Source organism: Plasmodium berghei, assembly GCF_900002375.2.
Source record: "Plasmodium berghei ANKA genome assembly, chromosome: 11".
Classification (NCBI taxonomy): domain Eukaryota; phylum Apicomplexa; class Aconoidasida; order Haemosporida; family Plasmodiidae; genus Plasmodium; species Plasmodium berghei.
This window is the reverse complement of record NC_036169.2, coordinates 1,328,826-1,346,544: the sequence shown is the minus strand read 5'-3', so window position 1 is coordinate 1,346,544 and position 17,719 is coordinate 1,328,826. Positions and strand designations below refer to the sequence as shown.

The following is a 17,719-nucleotide window of genomic DNA, read 5'->3' as shown; positions in this document are numbered from 1 at the left end:
CAAAGAAGAAAAAAACAATTCTCTATAATATAAATTAAATTATAATGATAACTAAAAAACCATAAATAAATTCATAATTAAAATTTTTACTAATGAAAATACTATATTTAATGCAAAAAATTTGCTTATACTAAAATACATTATTTATAAACCACGAAAAACAAAAAAAAAGAAAATATTAAAAAGTTGAAATGGAAAAATACAAAAGATCTATGTGTATTATATACATAATTATTTTTAAATAAATTTATTATCTTCATTTTGCTACTTTTTTTTTTACCCTTTTTCGTTTTTTTTTTTATTCAATGTAACTTCCTTTTCTGGAGCAATAGCTATATCAAATATATTTTCTATAAATATGTTTGCAGTTTTATTAAAAGAATTAATACTATATATATTGCATTCCTTATCACCTTTTAATGACCCACTATTTTGCACATTATACATATTTTTATTCATAGAATTGCTTTCTGTTTCGTTGTCTAAAAAAAAGTCTTGTATTATTTTAACCTTTTCTAGGTTTTTTAAATTTTTACTATTATTATTCCTTCTAAAATATTTCTTTTCATTCATTTCTGTGTCTAGGCTATGCAATTGTCTATCATACATTGCATAGCTGCCTGATGTTGAATAATAAAAATCCCAAATCTTCGATCTAAATTCGGTCTTATTTGTGCTAGGAAATTCGATTTCATTTTGATCAATCACATACTTCTCTGGAGAGCAGGGATTAATGCAGCTCATGCAATAATACTTTAATAAATCCATATTAGATTAAAGATATATATTATGTATATAGTTCTATTAGTTATTTACCTATTTTTATTAAATTATCGACTATGCATACTTATATTTTTTCTTCATATTTCTCTTTTATTTTTTAATCAATCATTGAAAGTATTATCTCTATTAGTTTCTATATGTCATTCAGTATTAATCTTAGAAAACGCAGAAAAATTTATATGCATAAATTCAAAATAAATATTATAAAATAAATCGATGGATATATATTGTGATTCATCTGATTTAACTTGATATAACAAAATTCGAATTTTTTTTGCATCATTCTTCTATAAAATTCATATTTATAACAGGGAAAATGCACATGCATAATCATGAAATTAAAAATAATAATAAATACAAATTGAAATAGCTTTGGCTTATTTGTGATATATTTTGTTCAAATTATTAAGATTGTTATAATTATACATGTTTTATAACAGCTTTTAACATTTTTTATAGTTCTTAAATGCCTTCTTTAAACTGCATTATAATGGATACATAAGGAAACTGTTAATAATGGTTAAGGCATTTTTTTTGTCTTTTTTATTATTGTTATTTTTATTCCGCTTATTTCCCACATAGGAGATGATAACTAGTTTTGAATTTTTATTTCCAACGTGAATTTGTTTTTAAAAAACATATACTTATATATATTCCTGAAAACAGGATGTAAAATATTCACTATTAAAAATTATAATAACAAATGCCCAAATACAATTTATCTGGATTTGTTGATTTCACATAAAGGTATGTATATTAAATCCATTTCATTTATGTAGAAAAATTTTAGGAATAGTCATATGTATAATAAATATACATATATAGAGACTTTGATAAGAAAGACATAAATAGGTCATTTTTATGTACAAAAATTTTTAACCTTAATCCATATTTAAAAGCTCATTATATTGAAGTGTACATACATATATAAAATATATTGTTCGTGTATCACAATATGGAGCTCTTTAGGAAATGATTTTTATCGCCCTTTTAAAATTTTATTTCAATAAAACAAAAAATTTAATCATAAATTTTTATAGGTAAAAATTTTTTTTGAATAAATTGATGTATATAAGGGGACGACCAAAATTACAGTATTATTTATATCGCGCATGACCTTATTTTTAATATATGTTATTACACATTGGTATTAATTCACATTTTCAATTTATTTTTAATGTATAATATTTTCTATAAAATATAAATAAACATCTGCACAGTCACATGCATCATTGTAAGCTTTCATTTATAATGATTTGTATATCATAAAAATAATTGTGCTCATTTAAAAAAAGGTAAATAAACGAATATGTAGATTCCTTATTATACACATGCATGTATTAATAAGGAAATGAAATATAAAATTTATATTTGTAAAAAAACCAATGTATATATTTATTGAATTAATAGCCTCTCTTTTAAAACAAAAAATAGTAATAATATTCTTATATAAAATTCTCCAGTTTTATATTTATATTGATATTCACAATTATGTGCATGTAAACTGTAATATAAGTTCATCAAAATATAAAAAAGATAGAACATAAACGATTAATGACCCATTATGTTGTCTCTATGGTGTAATATGAATAAGATTTCAAAATTCGATAATTCTATATCGTAATTGCATGAAATAATACGCATATAGGCATCCCTAAGGATTGACGTTTGATATAGATATAATAGGAATAATGTGGTGTTATATTGTTTTTTAAGGCTTACAATTTATTTTTTCAATATTTATAAGTAGCTGCTTTTTACTTTGATAATATATTATGTTAAAATGATAATTTTTAGAGATTTTTTTTCTTTAAATCCATAAAGGTCATTTAATGTTTTTTTTCTTATTAATTTACATATTTTTGTTATATAAATGTTTAATATAGACTTATAACAATTTAATATATTTATAGTATGCCCAATATGTATACTTCGCCCTATTATAAATATTTCAGATTTAAATTTCATATGCACTATTTTTTTAATAGCCATATAACAAATCATATTAAATAATCATATATATTTTTCACAATTATTAAAAAAAATAGCTTAAGGATAAAATAGGGGAATTATAATACTAAAAAGAAAATATAAAAAAATAAATATAAATATGTAATTAAAGAAAATGATGCCTTAAAAATAATATTTCATTAATACGGAATACAGGAAGAAAATATATGCATGAGTATACACTTAAAGGGCTTTTTGTTTTATCGGTCTTGGCAAATTAATGCATATAATAATTTGTATATATATATAAATAGTATTATAAAAAGGGGGTAGGTAATATAAACATCACGTGCATATACATACAAAATAAAAAAATTTAAGGTAAATTTTATAGCTCATGAAATTAATTTAAAATATGGTTTGGTTTATTTGCATTTTTACATAATATATAGTAGGCTCATTGTAAGCAATAAAAAGCCTTAATATTAATTTTATAATTTATAAATAATAAAAATTATATGGAATTTTTTTTTAAGCATACTAATTTACAATATAAAGTATAAAAAATTATTGTTTAAAATAACACCCACAAAAAAAATTACATAAAAAAAAATTAAAAAAATAATAATAATATTATATCAAAGAAAAATACATAAATTAAATGGCCAAAGAAAACATAAAATAAATAAATGAAATAAAGATTATTAAAAAATAAGAATAAATATATTAAAGGTGAATAATTATTCTCACTATAACTGAATTAAAAAAAAAATATAAAATTAATTAATTTTTGTATAAATGAACAAAAGAAATACAATTTTTGTTCAGCTACAAGTGTGAAGTATATATATATGTATGAGTATACTTTGCATATAAAAATATAGAACCAACATATTATTATATAAAATAAGTAAATATGGATAATAATGATAATATAGATTCAAATGATAATTCCTCTGATACCAATACAGCGAATTATAATCAAGGAAAAAATGATATAATATCAGAAGAAATAGATTTTACAAAAGAAGATAATGAATTATCAGGGAGCACAAAAAATTCAAAATCAAAAAATGATAGTTCAGCTAAAGGAAAATCATCTGATAAAGATGATATAAATATGGATTATAGTGATCATACCTTTCCTTGCCATCCAGCACCCCCTGTTTCTATAAAACTATTTATAGGAAGAGTTCCAAAAAATTATGAAGAAGAACAATTAAGACCAATATTTGAAGAATTTGGTATAGTAAATGAAGTAGTAATAATAAGAGATAAAATAACAAATATACATAAATCAAGCGCTTTTGTAAAAATGGCTTCGATATCTGAAGCAGACAATGCAATAAGATCATTAAATAATCAACGAACTTTAGATCAACAATTAGGATCACTTCAAGTTAAATATGCATCAGGAGAAGTTATGAAATTAGGGTTCCCACAAAATGTAGAATCAGGTGTTGACCAAGCAAAATTATTTATTGGGTCATTACCTAAAAATATTACTGAAGAAAGTATTAAAGATATGTTTTCTGTATATGGATCTGTTGAAGAAGTTTTTATTATGAAAGATAATTCTACTGGTTTAGGTAAAGGGTGTTCTTTTGTTAAATTTGCATATAAAGAACAAGCCTTGTATGCTATTAGCTCACTAAACGGTAAAAAAACATTAGAAGGTTGTAATAGGCCAGTTGAAGTCAGATTTGCAGAACCCAAATCATCAAAACAATCACAATCACAATTAGGAATCCAACCTATCCAAAATGCACCACATGGTATTTCACCACAAGCCCACCCTGGTACCCCTAATAATATTAATTATGGTAATAATTTTGGTGTAAATAATAATTATCCTCGACAAGTCGGTGTATGGAAAGAATATTACTCTGGTGAAGGCCGGCCATATTATTATAATGAACAAACTAACACAACACAGTGGGAAATGCCTAAAGAGTTTGAAACACTTTTTATGAATAATAATCCCAACATACATAACCTTTCGGATTCTTCAGGTTATTTTAATGAAAAAAATGCATACAAATTTGTAACAATAAAAAAATTTCCAATCTATTTTATTGCTGCATTATTAAATCATAATTCTGCATACTCCACATTTTGTATTTATTTATATCTTATATAAAATTTCTTCTAATATTCTAACAGGTCCCCCAGGTGCTAACTTATTTATTTTCCATGTCCCAAATGAATGGCAACAAACAGATTTAATTCAAGCATTCTCTCCATTTGGTGAATTATTATCAGCAAGAATAGCAACTGAAAAAAATACAGGGCGAAATAGAGGATTTGCTTTTGTTTCTTATGAAAATATTGAAAGTGCTGCTGCTGCTATATCTCAAATGAATGGATTTATGGCATTGAATAAAAAATTAAAAGTCACAGTAAAAAAAGGAGAAGAAGAAGAAATGAAAAAATATATTAGCCAGAATGGAGTAAACACATTTCAACAAATGGCAAGACAGCAAAAAAATATTCCATCTCAACCAAATACTATAGGCCAACCAAATTTTGCAGCGCATCAAAATCCACAAGCCCAAAATTTTTTCTACTCAAATAATAATAGCTATAGATGCGGCCCATATTAAAAAATATCATATGTTCTTTCTCAAATATAGTTTTTAACCCATTCAAAAAGCTAAAAACAAAATCCAAAACCAAGCATGCCAATTGTTATTACAACATCGAAAAAGAAAAGAAAAAAATGAAAAGAGAAATATATTTAATTGTATGAGAATGCGTTATAAATATAATTCATAACACTTTAAGTGTTTAAAATTATATATATATATTGAATATGTGTGTCATGCTATGTGTAAAAATTATTTGTTTTTTACGAAATACACAAAAGTATATTGTAGATCAAAATCGAAGGTGTGATGGCTTCACGCTTTAATAGGAGTATATTAACACAACAAGTTAAAGGGGGCAAATTGATAATATAGTGATATAAGCAAGTTTGTGCAAAAGAGAAATAATAATAATAAAATAATTTAAAAGAGAGAAGCACGAAGAAATAATTCATAGAAAGTAAAATCATTTTCGTTTATTTTTCCAACTTATAAAGAAATTATTTCCTCTAAATGACATCGCATATGCACACATATACATATATCTAACTAAATACTTTTAGATGCCATTCGCACGGTAAAAATTTATACCTTTTTTTCCTTTTTAAAATATGTAATATAGATTTATTTTTAATTATAATTCCTTTTTTTCTTTTTCCTTTTCTTATTCATTTTTTCTTTTTTTCCATAATATTATATTGAAAACATGTTAAAATGAATCATACATTTGTTCAATAGTTTACTTTATTATATATATATTATATATATATATTTTTTGTTATTTCTCTTGACATAATTTTGTTTATTATGTTCGTTTTTCCGTTGACCAAGTTAAATCATTAATACGATTGTTGTTGCTGTTATTGATATTGTCGATGTTATGATGTGGTCACTATTAATGTTATTACTGTTCAATGAGGATATATTTTTTTCTAAATTTTAATCTCCAGCGCTATTGTAATAAATTTAGTATTTGTATAAATATATAATAGAATGTTATATTTTTTTGTGTGTTTTTCATTAATTTTATCACCGAGCATATTTCTTTTACCGATTACAAGTTGAAATTTCTTATTGTTTTTTAATTAATTTTTATTTTGCCCATGATAATATATAATGTGTATTATGTATAGTGGCACTTTAGTAAAAATATTTCTTTCAATATTATTTTCTTTTTTATGGGCAATATTTGGTATTTCCTTTTTTTTCAATTATATATACAGTTTATGAATTTTTTGGGTTTACATTTTTTACAAATTTTTTTAATTGAGCATTGTGAATTAATGGAAAAGTATTTTTTAAAATGCCTTTAAAATTTTAATTACAAATGTGGATATACAAAATTTATATAAAGTTTTTTCTTTTCATTCCTCCTTTTCCCATATGCTTTTAGTATAATTTAAATAATTAATTTCATATCAGTTTATTGGAAATATTCGCATATTATATATAAGTATGCAAAATATGCAATTTAAATTAATACATTTTTTAGTTTATTACATCCTTGTAATAATATATAGTTTCATAGTTAAACACAATGCAACATTTTATATATAATAAAATATAAAAATAAAGATATTTAACATAAAATAAATAAGCATATATGCATGTTACAGCATGCATATATGGAAAATAATGCGCAAATTATTTTTTTTTTTAAATAATATTTATAACACATCATTTATCTCAAAAAAACAAATATGCTGGAAAGAATACTAATAGAATATATGCATATAGCATGTACATGAAAAAACGACATTCGATAGAAGATATTGCATCGATGCATTCCCAACTTTGTTCTCACAGTTTTCTAATAAAAATAAAATGATTTTGGCATTTAATATCTCGGGTGTCAACTTGCATATGGACCTCCACCTTGTCATAAAAATTTAATTGAAAACATTCCTTTTGGTTTTCATTAAGTTTAATAAATGATTTTTTTTTTTCATCAAATATAAATCCATCCTTTTTTTTTAGATAACATATTCCTTCAATACCATATGCTAACACATATATTTGTATTCCATTTTTTTTTAAGCTAGTTATTACAGCTTGTGTAATTTGGTTTCCTATTTTTTTAATATAAAGATAAGAGAAAAAATTAACAGAAGCTCTTGAAGCAAATCTAGCATTTCTATACTTTTCATTTAATAAAATGACTTGCTTATTTAAATAAACAATATCTAAATATTTATTGTGAAGCTTTTCTATTCCATATATATGATTTAATATTCTATGCACCATTATATCAGCATATCGCCTAATTGGCGAAGTAAAAAATGTATATATATCAGCTGCCAGACCATAATGCCTTAACATATCATTATTGTGTACATTATATCCAGATATAAAAATTGCTTCATTCATACATTTTGTAACTAATGTTTTTAAAATATTCGATAGTATTTTATCATTTTTTAAGTTAATATTATTAATTGAATAAGATAATTCTTTTGATGTATTAAATTTAAAATCATAAACCTTAATAGATTGTAAATATTCATCTAATTCTTTTAATGTATCATATTTAGGTGGCGGATGCCTTCTTAATATGCATGCCGCTTTGAAATTTTGAAAAATAATTCTAGCTACTGATCGATTAGCTAATAACATAAATGCTTCTATTAAACGGTTTGTTTCATAAGTAATATAAGGTTTTAAATTTTTGGTTTTTGTAAAATCTTTTTGTTCAAATTCAAATACAACTTCTGAATTTCCTTTTAATTCTAATGCACCATCATTTAACCATTTTTTTTTTAAATCCTTTGCAATGCTGTTTAGTAATCTCAATGAAATCGCAATAGAGGATGTGTCATTAGAATCGTCAATAATATTTTGAGCTTGTTCATATGTAAATGATCTATCACTATTAATAATACATTTAGCTATATTAATATCTAATATATCATAATTTGTATTAAACGTAAATATGCAACTGTATGTTAATCTGTCCTGCTTTTCAACTAATGAACATAAATCTGTTGTTAATAATTTGGGAAGCATATCAACTCTTTGATTTGTCAAATAAACTGTAGTGCATCTTTTTGATGCTTCTAAATCAAGGGCACTATTTTGTTTAACAAAATAAGATACATCTGCTATATGTACTCCTACTTTTATAATCTTTTCGTCTTCTAATATTTCAACAGATAATGCATCATCTATATCTTGGCATCCAGGAGGATCAATACTAAAAGTTAAAATATTTCGAAAATCAATTCTTTTAGAAAACTCTTCTTCAGGTATAACCCAATTTGAAGGTGGTAAGGACAAGTACGCGCTTTCACTAAATTCTTTTGTTGATATATTATATTCATTATAAATTAATTTTGTTTCTGCTTCAATATCATCGCAAACACCTAATACACTTAAACATCTTCCCAATGGATATTTTGAATTAAAATCCCATTTATCTATTGTTACAATTACTCGTTTATTACTTAATTCTTCTTCCATATTACTTTTTATTATTATATGTGGTATTTTACTATTAAAAGCCTTAAAAAATAATAATTTTTCTATATATTTGTTATTTTTATCATTATCACAGCTTTTAATAACTCCACCATATTCTTTTCGGGATCGACTAATAATTCCAATAACTTTACCATACAATTTTTTACACTCAATAAATTCGTTCCCTTCCCCTGTTTTTATATTTTGTTCATTTTCAGATTTGGCAATGCAAGGTGTTTTATTCATATTGTTTGTTTTTTTTTCTTCTCCATCATCTGCTCTTTCTTCTTCCTCTTCTTCTTCTTCTTCTTCTTCTTTTTCATCTGGATCGACAAGTTCCTCAAAATAATCCGATTCGCCATATGATGGATCAGTAAATTGAGAAAATATTTCTACAGCAACGATATCATTATGTATTGCTCTGTTCATATTTTTATAACCCTTTATTATAACATCTTCATAGTCGTTAATTTTTACTATTGCCATTTTATTTACACAAATAACTTGAAAAACTCCTTTAAAAAATTTATTATTTCTCAATCCTTGAATTATTTGTTTTTTGTCTAAATGTGGTTGATAAATTTTTTTTTTATATTTAAGATTTTCTGAATCATTTTGCATCTTGTCCAAATCGTTCAAACGATAATTCTTACTATCTTCGTTTCGGTTTTCAACTTCTTTATCTTCGTCATTTTCGGTAATCATATTATCTTCAAAATACATTTTTATAGTTTCTATACTAAGCATATTATCATTGTAACCATAATTATTTAATCCATTTTTTGTTTTTTTTTTTAAAAATTGATTAACATAATCTAGTAATGAAAAACAAGGTATGCCATTGTTAGCACAATCGTTTGTTAATAAATCATTACTAGTAATAACTATCACATTTAAATTAGGATTATGGTGCTTGAACCATATAACAATTTTTATAATTTCTTGTAGTTCTTTTAAATCATATTTTATATTATCATGCACATATGTAAACTTACAATATTTGTTTACAAAAACACTATATCTTTTATTACTATTAGGTATACTTTCATCAATTTCATAACATAATTCATGTAACTTTTTATATAATATTTTATTAAATGTTCTTATGTGTTCATAAATAGTTAATGGGATTAATATGTTATCTATATTACACTCGTATAAAAAATCAATATATTTAATTATTGTAGATGTATCTAATATTAAGATATTCCTATCACCATCTAACAACTTTTTCTTTTTGTTTTCACAAACTTTGCATTTTTCTATACTACAATTTATATCATTCCTTAAATAAATCTCTCTCACTACTTTTGTAATCCTATTGTTCGCATTACATTTATAAAAACATTTCTGAACACGTTGATCATTTTTTTTTCGCAAAAATTTAAACGTTTGCATGTTTCTTTTCTCATTCGCAACTGTAATCGTTTAATACAAAAAGTTTAAAAAATGAAAATTGTTACTTTTTTTTCACTGGAAAAATAAATATACTTTTGAAAAAGGTTGCAAAAAACAAATGAATTTATTTAACAGAAGGGAAAAAGAAAATTTTCACATAACATTATAAAAATTCAATAAACCCAATTATCCTCAATATAGGGAAATTTCATTTTATTGTTATTTCAAATGTACAATGTACATACTATAGTGAATATATGCTATATATACATGTATGTATTATATTTACTATTTTTATGAAGTTTTTCAAACAATTTCTATACTCGTTAATGAGCTAATAGAATTCACCCAAAATACCAAATTTCGAAAGTCTATATCAAAAACTTCTTTAATATTATCACTATACGTTTTTTAAGCAATAAAATAATAATATTTTTTTTTTAATAAAGAGAAAAATAAATAAAATTAACATTAATATATTATATATAAAATATGTAATAAAATAACAGAGAAAAAACAAAACTGTTGAAAATAATTCATATTTTATTCGTTTTTTTTTATGCACATAAAATTATCGGGTTTATGTATATACTTTTTTTCTCTCATTTTTTTAAATCAATAAATTCTTTGAAATAATATTTTTTTGTTTACACAATTTTAAGCATTATAAATTAACATATTTAAATTTCTATTTTAAAACAATATTTCCTAGATATTCTTGAAATAATAAGAAAAAAAAATTAATAATAATAATATAAATAAATGTAATAGTCAATAATAAAAATGGACAGGTGAAAAAATAAGAATAGAAAGAATAAAATAAATAACGCAAAAATGTGTTCGAAAAAATTAAAGAATAAGAAATATTAATTATATACCACTCTTAGTAACAGTTGTGGATATTAAAAACATAATTTGTTTATTTAAATAAAAAATTGTCTCATTTTAATAATGGGAAGGTTTACTTATTTTTTCATTTCATTTTTATGTAATAATTTCTTTTGTTTTTTTTTATCGTCTTTCTTTCACTGTATAGAAAAAAGCCCAAAGCGCCTTTATCGTCCTATTTAATTTTTTGTAATTACGAAAGGGAAAATGTAAAACAATATTTAACGAAAAATTCGGATAGCAATACAACAGTAATGATAAAAATAAACATAACAATAATAAAGCAATTGTGAAATGGAAATGTATTTTCCATTCATATCCCACTGTAAAGCTATACAATATTAAATTAATTTTTTACACAAAAATCGAAAGTATTCAAATTTGAGGATTTTACATTTTTTTTATTTTTATATAGATCAGAATAACAGATATTCAGAAAGAGTTGAGTAATAAATGGAAAAACTTGTCTGACGATGAAAGGAAGGTAAAACTATGCATTTAAAGAAGTTAAAGAAATAAAAAAGGGGGCAATGCTTTATACACTTTTATTCAATTGTCCAAATTATTTTTTTTTTTACTAGGTATACGAAGAGCAAGCTCAACTTTTAAAATTAAAATATAATGAAGAATTGATCGAATGGGTAAATAAATAAAACGAAAAACGAATTACTAAGTTAATAATATCTATATGTCATATACACATTTACATTATGTTAATTTCTTTTTTTGTTTTCAAATGTTCAGCAAAAATCTACGTATAAAGATGGCCCTGGAAATAAGTTCGAAATAAAAAACTCTTTCTTTTAATTATTTTTTATTACTTTAATTAGCAATTTACCAATAACAAAAAAAGAAATCGTTTTAAAATCGATTAAACATATCTCTCCACGTGTTTACATATGTGGTTACACATTTTATTTTTATTTTTTTTATAGCATTACAAATATCACAGCTAAATTTCCAACATTAAAAATTCAGAAGATTATGAATTTAAACAAGAATGTTAAGAAAGTAAAAATATTCACATATCAAAACTTACTATTTTTGTTAACAATGTAGCATTTATATATGTTTTTGTTTTAACTTAACATGTTTTTTTTATTATTCCTTTACTTTTTTGTTAGGTTAACGGTGAAGCTATGAATATTTTCCAAAAGGCAGTGGTTAGATATAATTCTTATAATAAAAATGATACAATAGCATATTCATATAATATATAGTTTTACTATATAAAAATGTATATCTAAATATATTCCCTTTTTCATGCATATAATCATTTAATTTTTTCCTTTTTAACATTTTTTAATTGTTAAAGGCAATGTTTTTAATTGAATTAGTTACCAAAACGGTTGAATATAAAAGCGAAAAGAAAATGTCTCAGTATTTAACCACCAAAGATATAGGTTAGAAAATTAAAACAATACACATATATATGCATATACATCTACATGTGTGCAATATACATCCAAATGAAATTACTAACTTTTTAGTATCTTGTATACAAAGGGAAGGAATAAAATACAAATTTCTTGAAGGTAATTAAAAATAATATTTTAAATTATTATACAATATATATTATGCACATTCTAGCAAGCTAAAATATTTTTTTAATTTCACATATTATTACTGTCAAAATATGCTTAGATTGTTTATATCTGTTAACCGAGCCGCGGACTACTTTATCGTTTATCGAGGAAGAAGATAATCATGGTAATATTTCATAACACATAACAGTTACATATTAATATTTTTATATTCATGAATAATGTTATTAAAAAAATTTTTTAAAAATAAATTGATGTGTATGTTTGTGGGACTAATATACATTATCTTATTGTCCCTGTTTTTGTTGTGGAAAATATGTTTAAATGGTCGAATTATTTGAATGAAAACATTTCATCTCACTAATCTCATAAAAGCATGCATTCAGAAAAAAACTATTATTGTTTTTCTTTCGTCCCCCTTTTTGTTTCATTTATTATTTACTTATTATTTATTTGTTATTTATTTTTTTTAAGAATCCATATTTGATTTATGTGAAGAAGATAAAAAGGAATATAACTACGACATCGAGGAAAAGAATATGATAAAGATGAAAAAGCGGGCTAACAATACAAAGCCTAATAAAAAGGGATTGGCAAATCAAAACATATATGCTGATATTACTACATTTTTTAAAAAAAAATAACATAATTTGTGTTTTTACTTTATCCCATTTTTTTATAAACAACTGTGCATAATACATATATGTATGTACTCATCTATGTAAAATATATAATACCACAATAAAAATAAATACGATAGAAATATTCACGATAATATGCTATTAAAATGTAAATTTATTTTTATTTCCCCAATGAAATTATTTTAAAACTATTATTTTTTATGTATTCAATATCATTTTACTGTTCAAAAAAACTACATACTGTGTTTACTTTGCTAATATATTTTCTTCTATATATATACTCTATACATAATTGCACAATTTTGATGAGCTCTCAAAAGGCTTTTAAATTTGTAATAATATACCTATTCTTAAAAGGTTGACTTACCACAAATATATATGGATATATAAACACATATATATGTATATACATATGCGAACGTTATACAATCATACCCGTTATTCCTTCTCACATGTCCAGAGAGCTATTTAACTTTCTACTAATCACTCTAATTATATTAAAAAATCAGAAAAATAAAAAACATATATATATGCATAAATACAGCTTCGTGTTTTTAATTTGATAATCATTTTCCACGACAGTTTATTTAAAATTAAAAAATAAAAATACATTATTACAATTATATGTTTCCCGATTTTTTAAAGCGTTAAACAATGAGAAATATACATTACACTCACTAATTATAGGTATGTTAAGGTATTCGCTTTTTTATTTTAATTAATAAAAAATTGTTTTAATAGTATAAAAAATGAAACATCATGAAAATAAAAATAATATAGCAATTATAGATGCAGATTACTACGTTATAAATTACAAAAGTACTATAACCACATATATACAAAATGTATGCAACAATATACTTAGAAGTAAAAGGGAAAATATAAATGATCAAAATGCTGATAAAAGAAAAATAATTATTTGCATATTTATGTTAAAAATATTTTTAATAAATATCGAAAATAATTTAAATTTATTCGATTTTTTATATGATGTTATTAACAAATATCATTATTTAATTAATAATGAAAAGGCACAATCCTCTTCATGTAAGGAAAAAGTGGAAAATAACAAAATCAATAGTAACAATTTCAGTGATAATAAATTTGAGCAAGCCAATATAGGAATAGTTAGCAAAACAAATCAAGTAGAATCACCGAGTGCAATAAATAAAAATGTGCAAAAAAAAAATTCCCTCTTGGAAAATATATCCAACTTAAACTCAAAATTAGATAACGACACAGAAAAGGTTACCAAAGCACCCGAAAATGAAAATTCAAGTCAAAATACTTTAAGCATAGAAAGCAATAACAACAGTAATCCCCATATAACAAGTAGTTTAATGCATAATTTAATTATAGATAAATACTATGATAATATTGACAATGTTTTGGTTTCAAAAATAGGGTTGCTAAAAATTAAAAATTATTGCCATATAAATAATAATAATTCTTCATCAGAAAACATGGAAACAAATAATTACAATGCAGACAAAAATGGGGATATATCTGCATCAACTAATAATAAGTTAAAATGGAAAAATATGCATAAAAAAGGAGACACATATATCGGTACTGACTCTATAAGTTTTACACACAATGATAATGTGGGTATTTCAAATCCAGACGATGAATATATACCAGATATTTATTCGGATGAATTTGATGATATAAATTCTGATAATTCACAATCAAATGAATCATGCTTAAAAAATACAAAATCGGGGATTGTCTGTGATTCAGAAAATTATAATAAATTTTTAATAAATTATAACAAAATAAAGTTCGATTTAAAACATTTTAGTGAATTTTTTAACTTAAAGTATATTACAAATGAGATAAGTAAAAAAAAAAAGAATTACGAAGAAAAAACCATTAAATATATAGAAAAATTGTATAGAATAATAATATTGTCAAAATTACACATAGGTGCTTATAATTTTTTGAAAATTTTAAAAAAAAAAAAATTTTATTTTATATTTTATAGTTCAAATAAAAATTTAACAAATTTTTTATTTAAATATTTTAAAATTTCAAAACTTTTAAAAGGTAACTATACAATAATAGATTCATTTGATGAACTTAAAAAATATGAAGCTTGTAAATTTTTTTTAGTATTTAGTAATAGATCATGTTTTATAACACACATGAAAAGGGGTGGATATTTTAAAATAGTATCAGGAAATAAAAATAAAAATTCTATATCAACTAATTGTGATGATATTGATTATGAAGATATAAAAATATATAACTATGATAATCAAATTGAAAATAAAGATAGCGATTGTAATGATAATAAGCTACATGAACATTCCTCTACGAACATCCCAAATGAATCTCCCAATAAATCGAATGATGTTGTCTATCCATTGTCACGAAATTGTAATTTAACAGAAGATATATATTCATGGAGAATATTATATATATTTAATAAATACATATATATATATGGAAAAGTTGTAAAAGGTTTTGGAAGAGGTAGCAAATATTTAAATATTCCCACAGCAAATATTTTTAATGCGAATTTAACAGAAGCTGATATAATGCCTGGAATTTATTTTGGTATATCAAAACTAAAACATAAAATATATAAAACTGTTGTATCTATAGGATATAATCCTTATTTTCAAAACAAGCATATAACTATAGAAGCTTTTTTATATTATAAAACAAATAATTTATTTTACGATGAAAATATAGAGTTAATAATCGTTGGAATACTTAGGAGTGAAAGTAATTTCTATGAATTATCACATCTGATACATGCAATACAATTTGACTGTGAATTAGCTAGAATTGCTCTAAATCAAATTAGTCATGATCAGTATTTTAAAAAATGTAAAAATTATCTTAGTTCTTGTAAACACATATAAAGAAATTAATGAACATAACTCACATTAATAATGTAATTCATTACAGCCAGCCCCCCCTTTCATGCACGCATCTTTAATTTCTATATATAAACATTTTCACTTTTTTTGTGAATTTCCATCGATTCATGATGATTTGTTTTATATGAACCGTGATTCAGATTTACAAAATTATTTTGTTAGAAGTTATGCATATATAACATAGACACAATTAATTTTGGTGTATATATATATATATATATATATATATATAACCTTTATTATTGTATAATTTTTGAACGATATTTTTTCGATAGTTTCTTATCATAATTTTTAGTTTTGCATAAATTGGTTATTGCGCCATGATCTTTTAAATACAAATTTAAAAATATATTATTTACATAGCCTTTCAATAATATTAATTTCTTTAACATTTTTATTAATATTTTTCCAATGTATACGTATAATATATGTAATTACATATAATACCATTTTATATAATGTGGTTCTAATTATGTGAAGAAAACACAATAAATAGATGATGAATTGATATTTCCATCTTTTTAATTATTCACCTGAAGCATTTTAATATTCCTTATTTTAAAACATATGTACAATAACAATGGTGATTAAAAAGGCAATCAAATAATATTTACTATTCTTTCAGCACAAAAAAATATTTTATGTAAGAATATTGCTATTTAATGTATGATATAATAAATATAAAGTATACTTTTTATTTTTTTTAATTATATAATATATGTATATATAAATTAAATACGCTTAAATATTTTTTCATTTTTTGCATCCAACGAAGTGGGCATATTACATTTTTCTGTTCAAAAAAAATATTTATAAATTTAAAAATACCGTTGTTTGAAAATTGTACATAGTATATATTTTATGTAAGTTAAAGAACGATTATATAGATTAATAATTTTTACGATATTATCATATTTATGTATATATTATTTTTTATATTAAAATTTATAAATTTATTTATATTTTTTCCAGGCATTTTGTATAACATTCTGCTATATACATATATAATAATATTAATTTTAACTGCTAGTGAATTATTTTATATAATATATATTATATATATATTTTTTCCTCATTTTATTTGTATTTCAATAGTTTTGTTAATAATTAATTTTATTAATTTTTATTATATTTTTATTCTTATAAATGCTATTAATTTTTGCAGTTTCAATTGTTACCATTTATTTGCAGCTCAACTCCATATATGTGAATATGTATACATATAATTAGTAATAAAAAGTAAAAATAAACGATTGTATATAATTATAAAAATTATAAAAATTATAAAAAAAATATAGAACAAAAATTTTGCAACAAAAAATAAAATTTCACTTTATTAACATGCTATCAAAATAAGAATGTGGTGGTAGGAATAATACCTATCGTCATTCATAATGAGTCAATGTAGATTTATTTTATTATAATTTTTTATTTTTTTAAAATTTGTACAAAATAATTATGCATAGCTATTAAACCAAATTATGGGGTTTAATAATCAATATACAAACCACTAAATTATTCACACACATCTATATGCTTACTTATTATAAAATATTTAGAGAGATATAGATACGGATAAAATACAT

The 17,719-nt window shown here is 22.6% G+C and overlaps 5 protein-coding genes across 5 annotated transcripts; 3 read left to right on the top strand and 2 right to left on the bottom strand.

Annotated features, from left to right (window-relative positions):
- Nucleotides 1-276: 276 nt before the first annotated feature.
- PBANKA_1135800 (conserved Plasmodium protein, unknown function) lies at nt 277-768 on the bottom strand (the record flags this gene model as incomplete). Its single annotated transcript, XM_034565915.1, has 1 exon — nt 277-768. One exon carries the CDS (start codon nt 766-768, stop codon nt 277-279), a length of 492 nt encoding a protein of 163 aa, XP_034422565.1.
- A 2,881-nt stretch (nt 769-3,649) lies between these two features.
- PBANKA_1135700 (CUGBP Elav-like family member 1, putative) lies at nt 3,650-5,336 on the top strand (the record flags this gene model as incomplete). Its single annotated transcript, XM_034565914.1, has 2 exons — nt 3,650-4,745; nt 4,897-5,336. The coding sequence occupies 2 exons, from the start codon at nt 3,650-3,652 to the stop codon at nt 5,334-5,336; spliced, it is 1,536 nt and encodes a 511-aa protein (XP_034422564.1).
- A 1,782-nt stretch (nt 5,337-7,118) lies between these two features.
- On the bottom strand, nt 7,119-10,172 carry PBANKA_1135600 (exosome complex exonuclease RRP44, putative; the record flags this gene model as incomplete). Its single annotated transcript, XM_034565913.1, has 1 exon — nt 7,119-10,172. One exon carries the CDS (start codon nt 10,170-10,172, stop codon nt 7,119-7,121), a length of 3,054 nt encoding a protein of 1,017 aa, XP_034422563.1.
- Nucleotides 10,173-10,955: 783 nt separating this feature from the next.
- On the top strand, nt 10,956-13,248 carry PBANKA_1135500 (high mobility group protein B4, putative; the record flags this gene model as incomplete). Its single annotated transcript, XM_034565912.1, has 11 exons — nt 10,956-10,963; nt 11,209-11,311; nt 11,476-11,544; nt 11,642-11,701; nt 11,805-11,839; nt 11,996-12,071; nt 12,185-12,223; nt 12,376-12,463; nt 12,551-12,595; nt 12,705-12,770; nt 13,079-13,248. 11 exons carry the CDS (start codon nt 10,956-10,958, stop codon nt 13,246-13,248), a joined length of 759 nt encoding a protein of 252 aa, XP_034422562.1.
- A 746-nt stretch (nt 13,249-13,994) lies between these two features.
- On the top strand, nt 13,995-16,115 carry PBANKA_1135400 (riboflavin kinase, putative; the record flags this gene model as incomplete). Its single annotated transcript, XM_034565911.1, has 1 exon — nt 13,995-16,115. The coding sequence occupies one exon, from the start codon at nt 13,995-13,997 to the stop codon at nt 16,113-16,115; it is 2,121 nt and encodes a 706-aa protein (XP_034422561.1).
- Nucleotides 16,116-17,719: the final 1,604 nt, after the last annotated feature.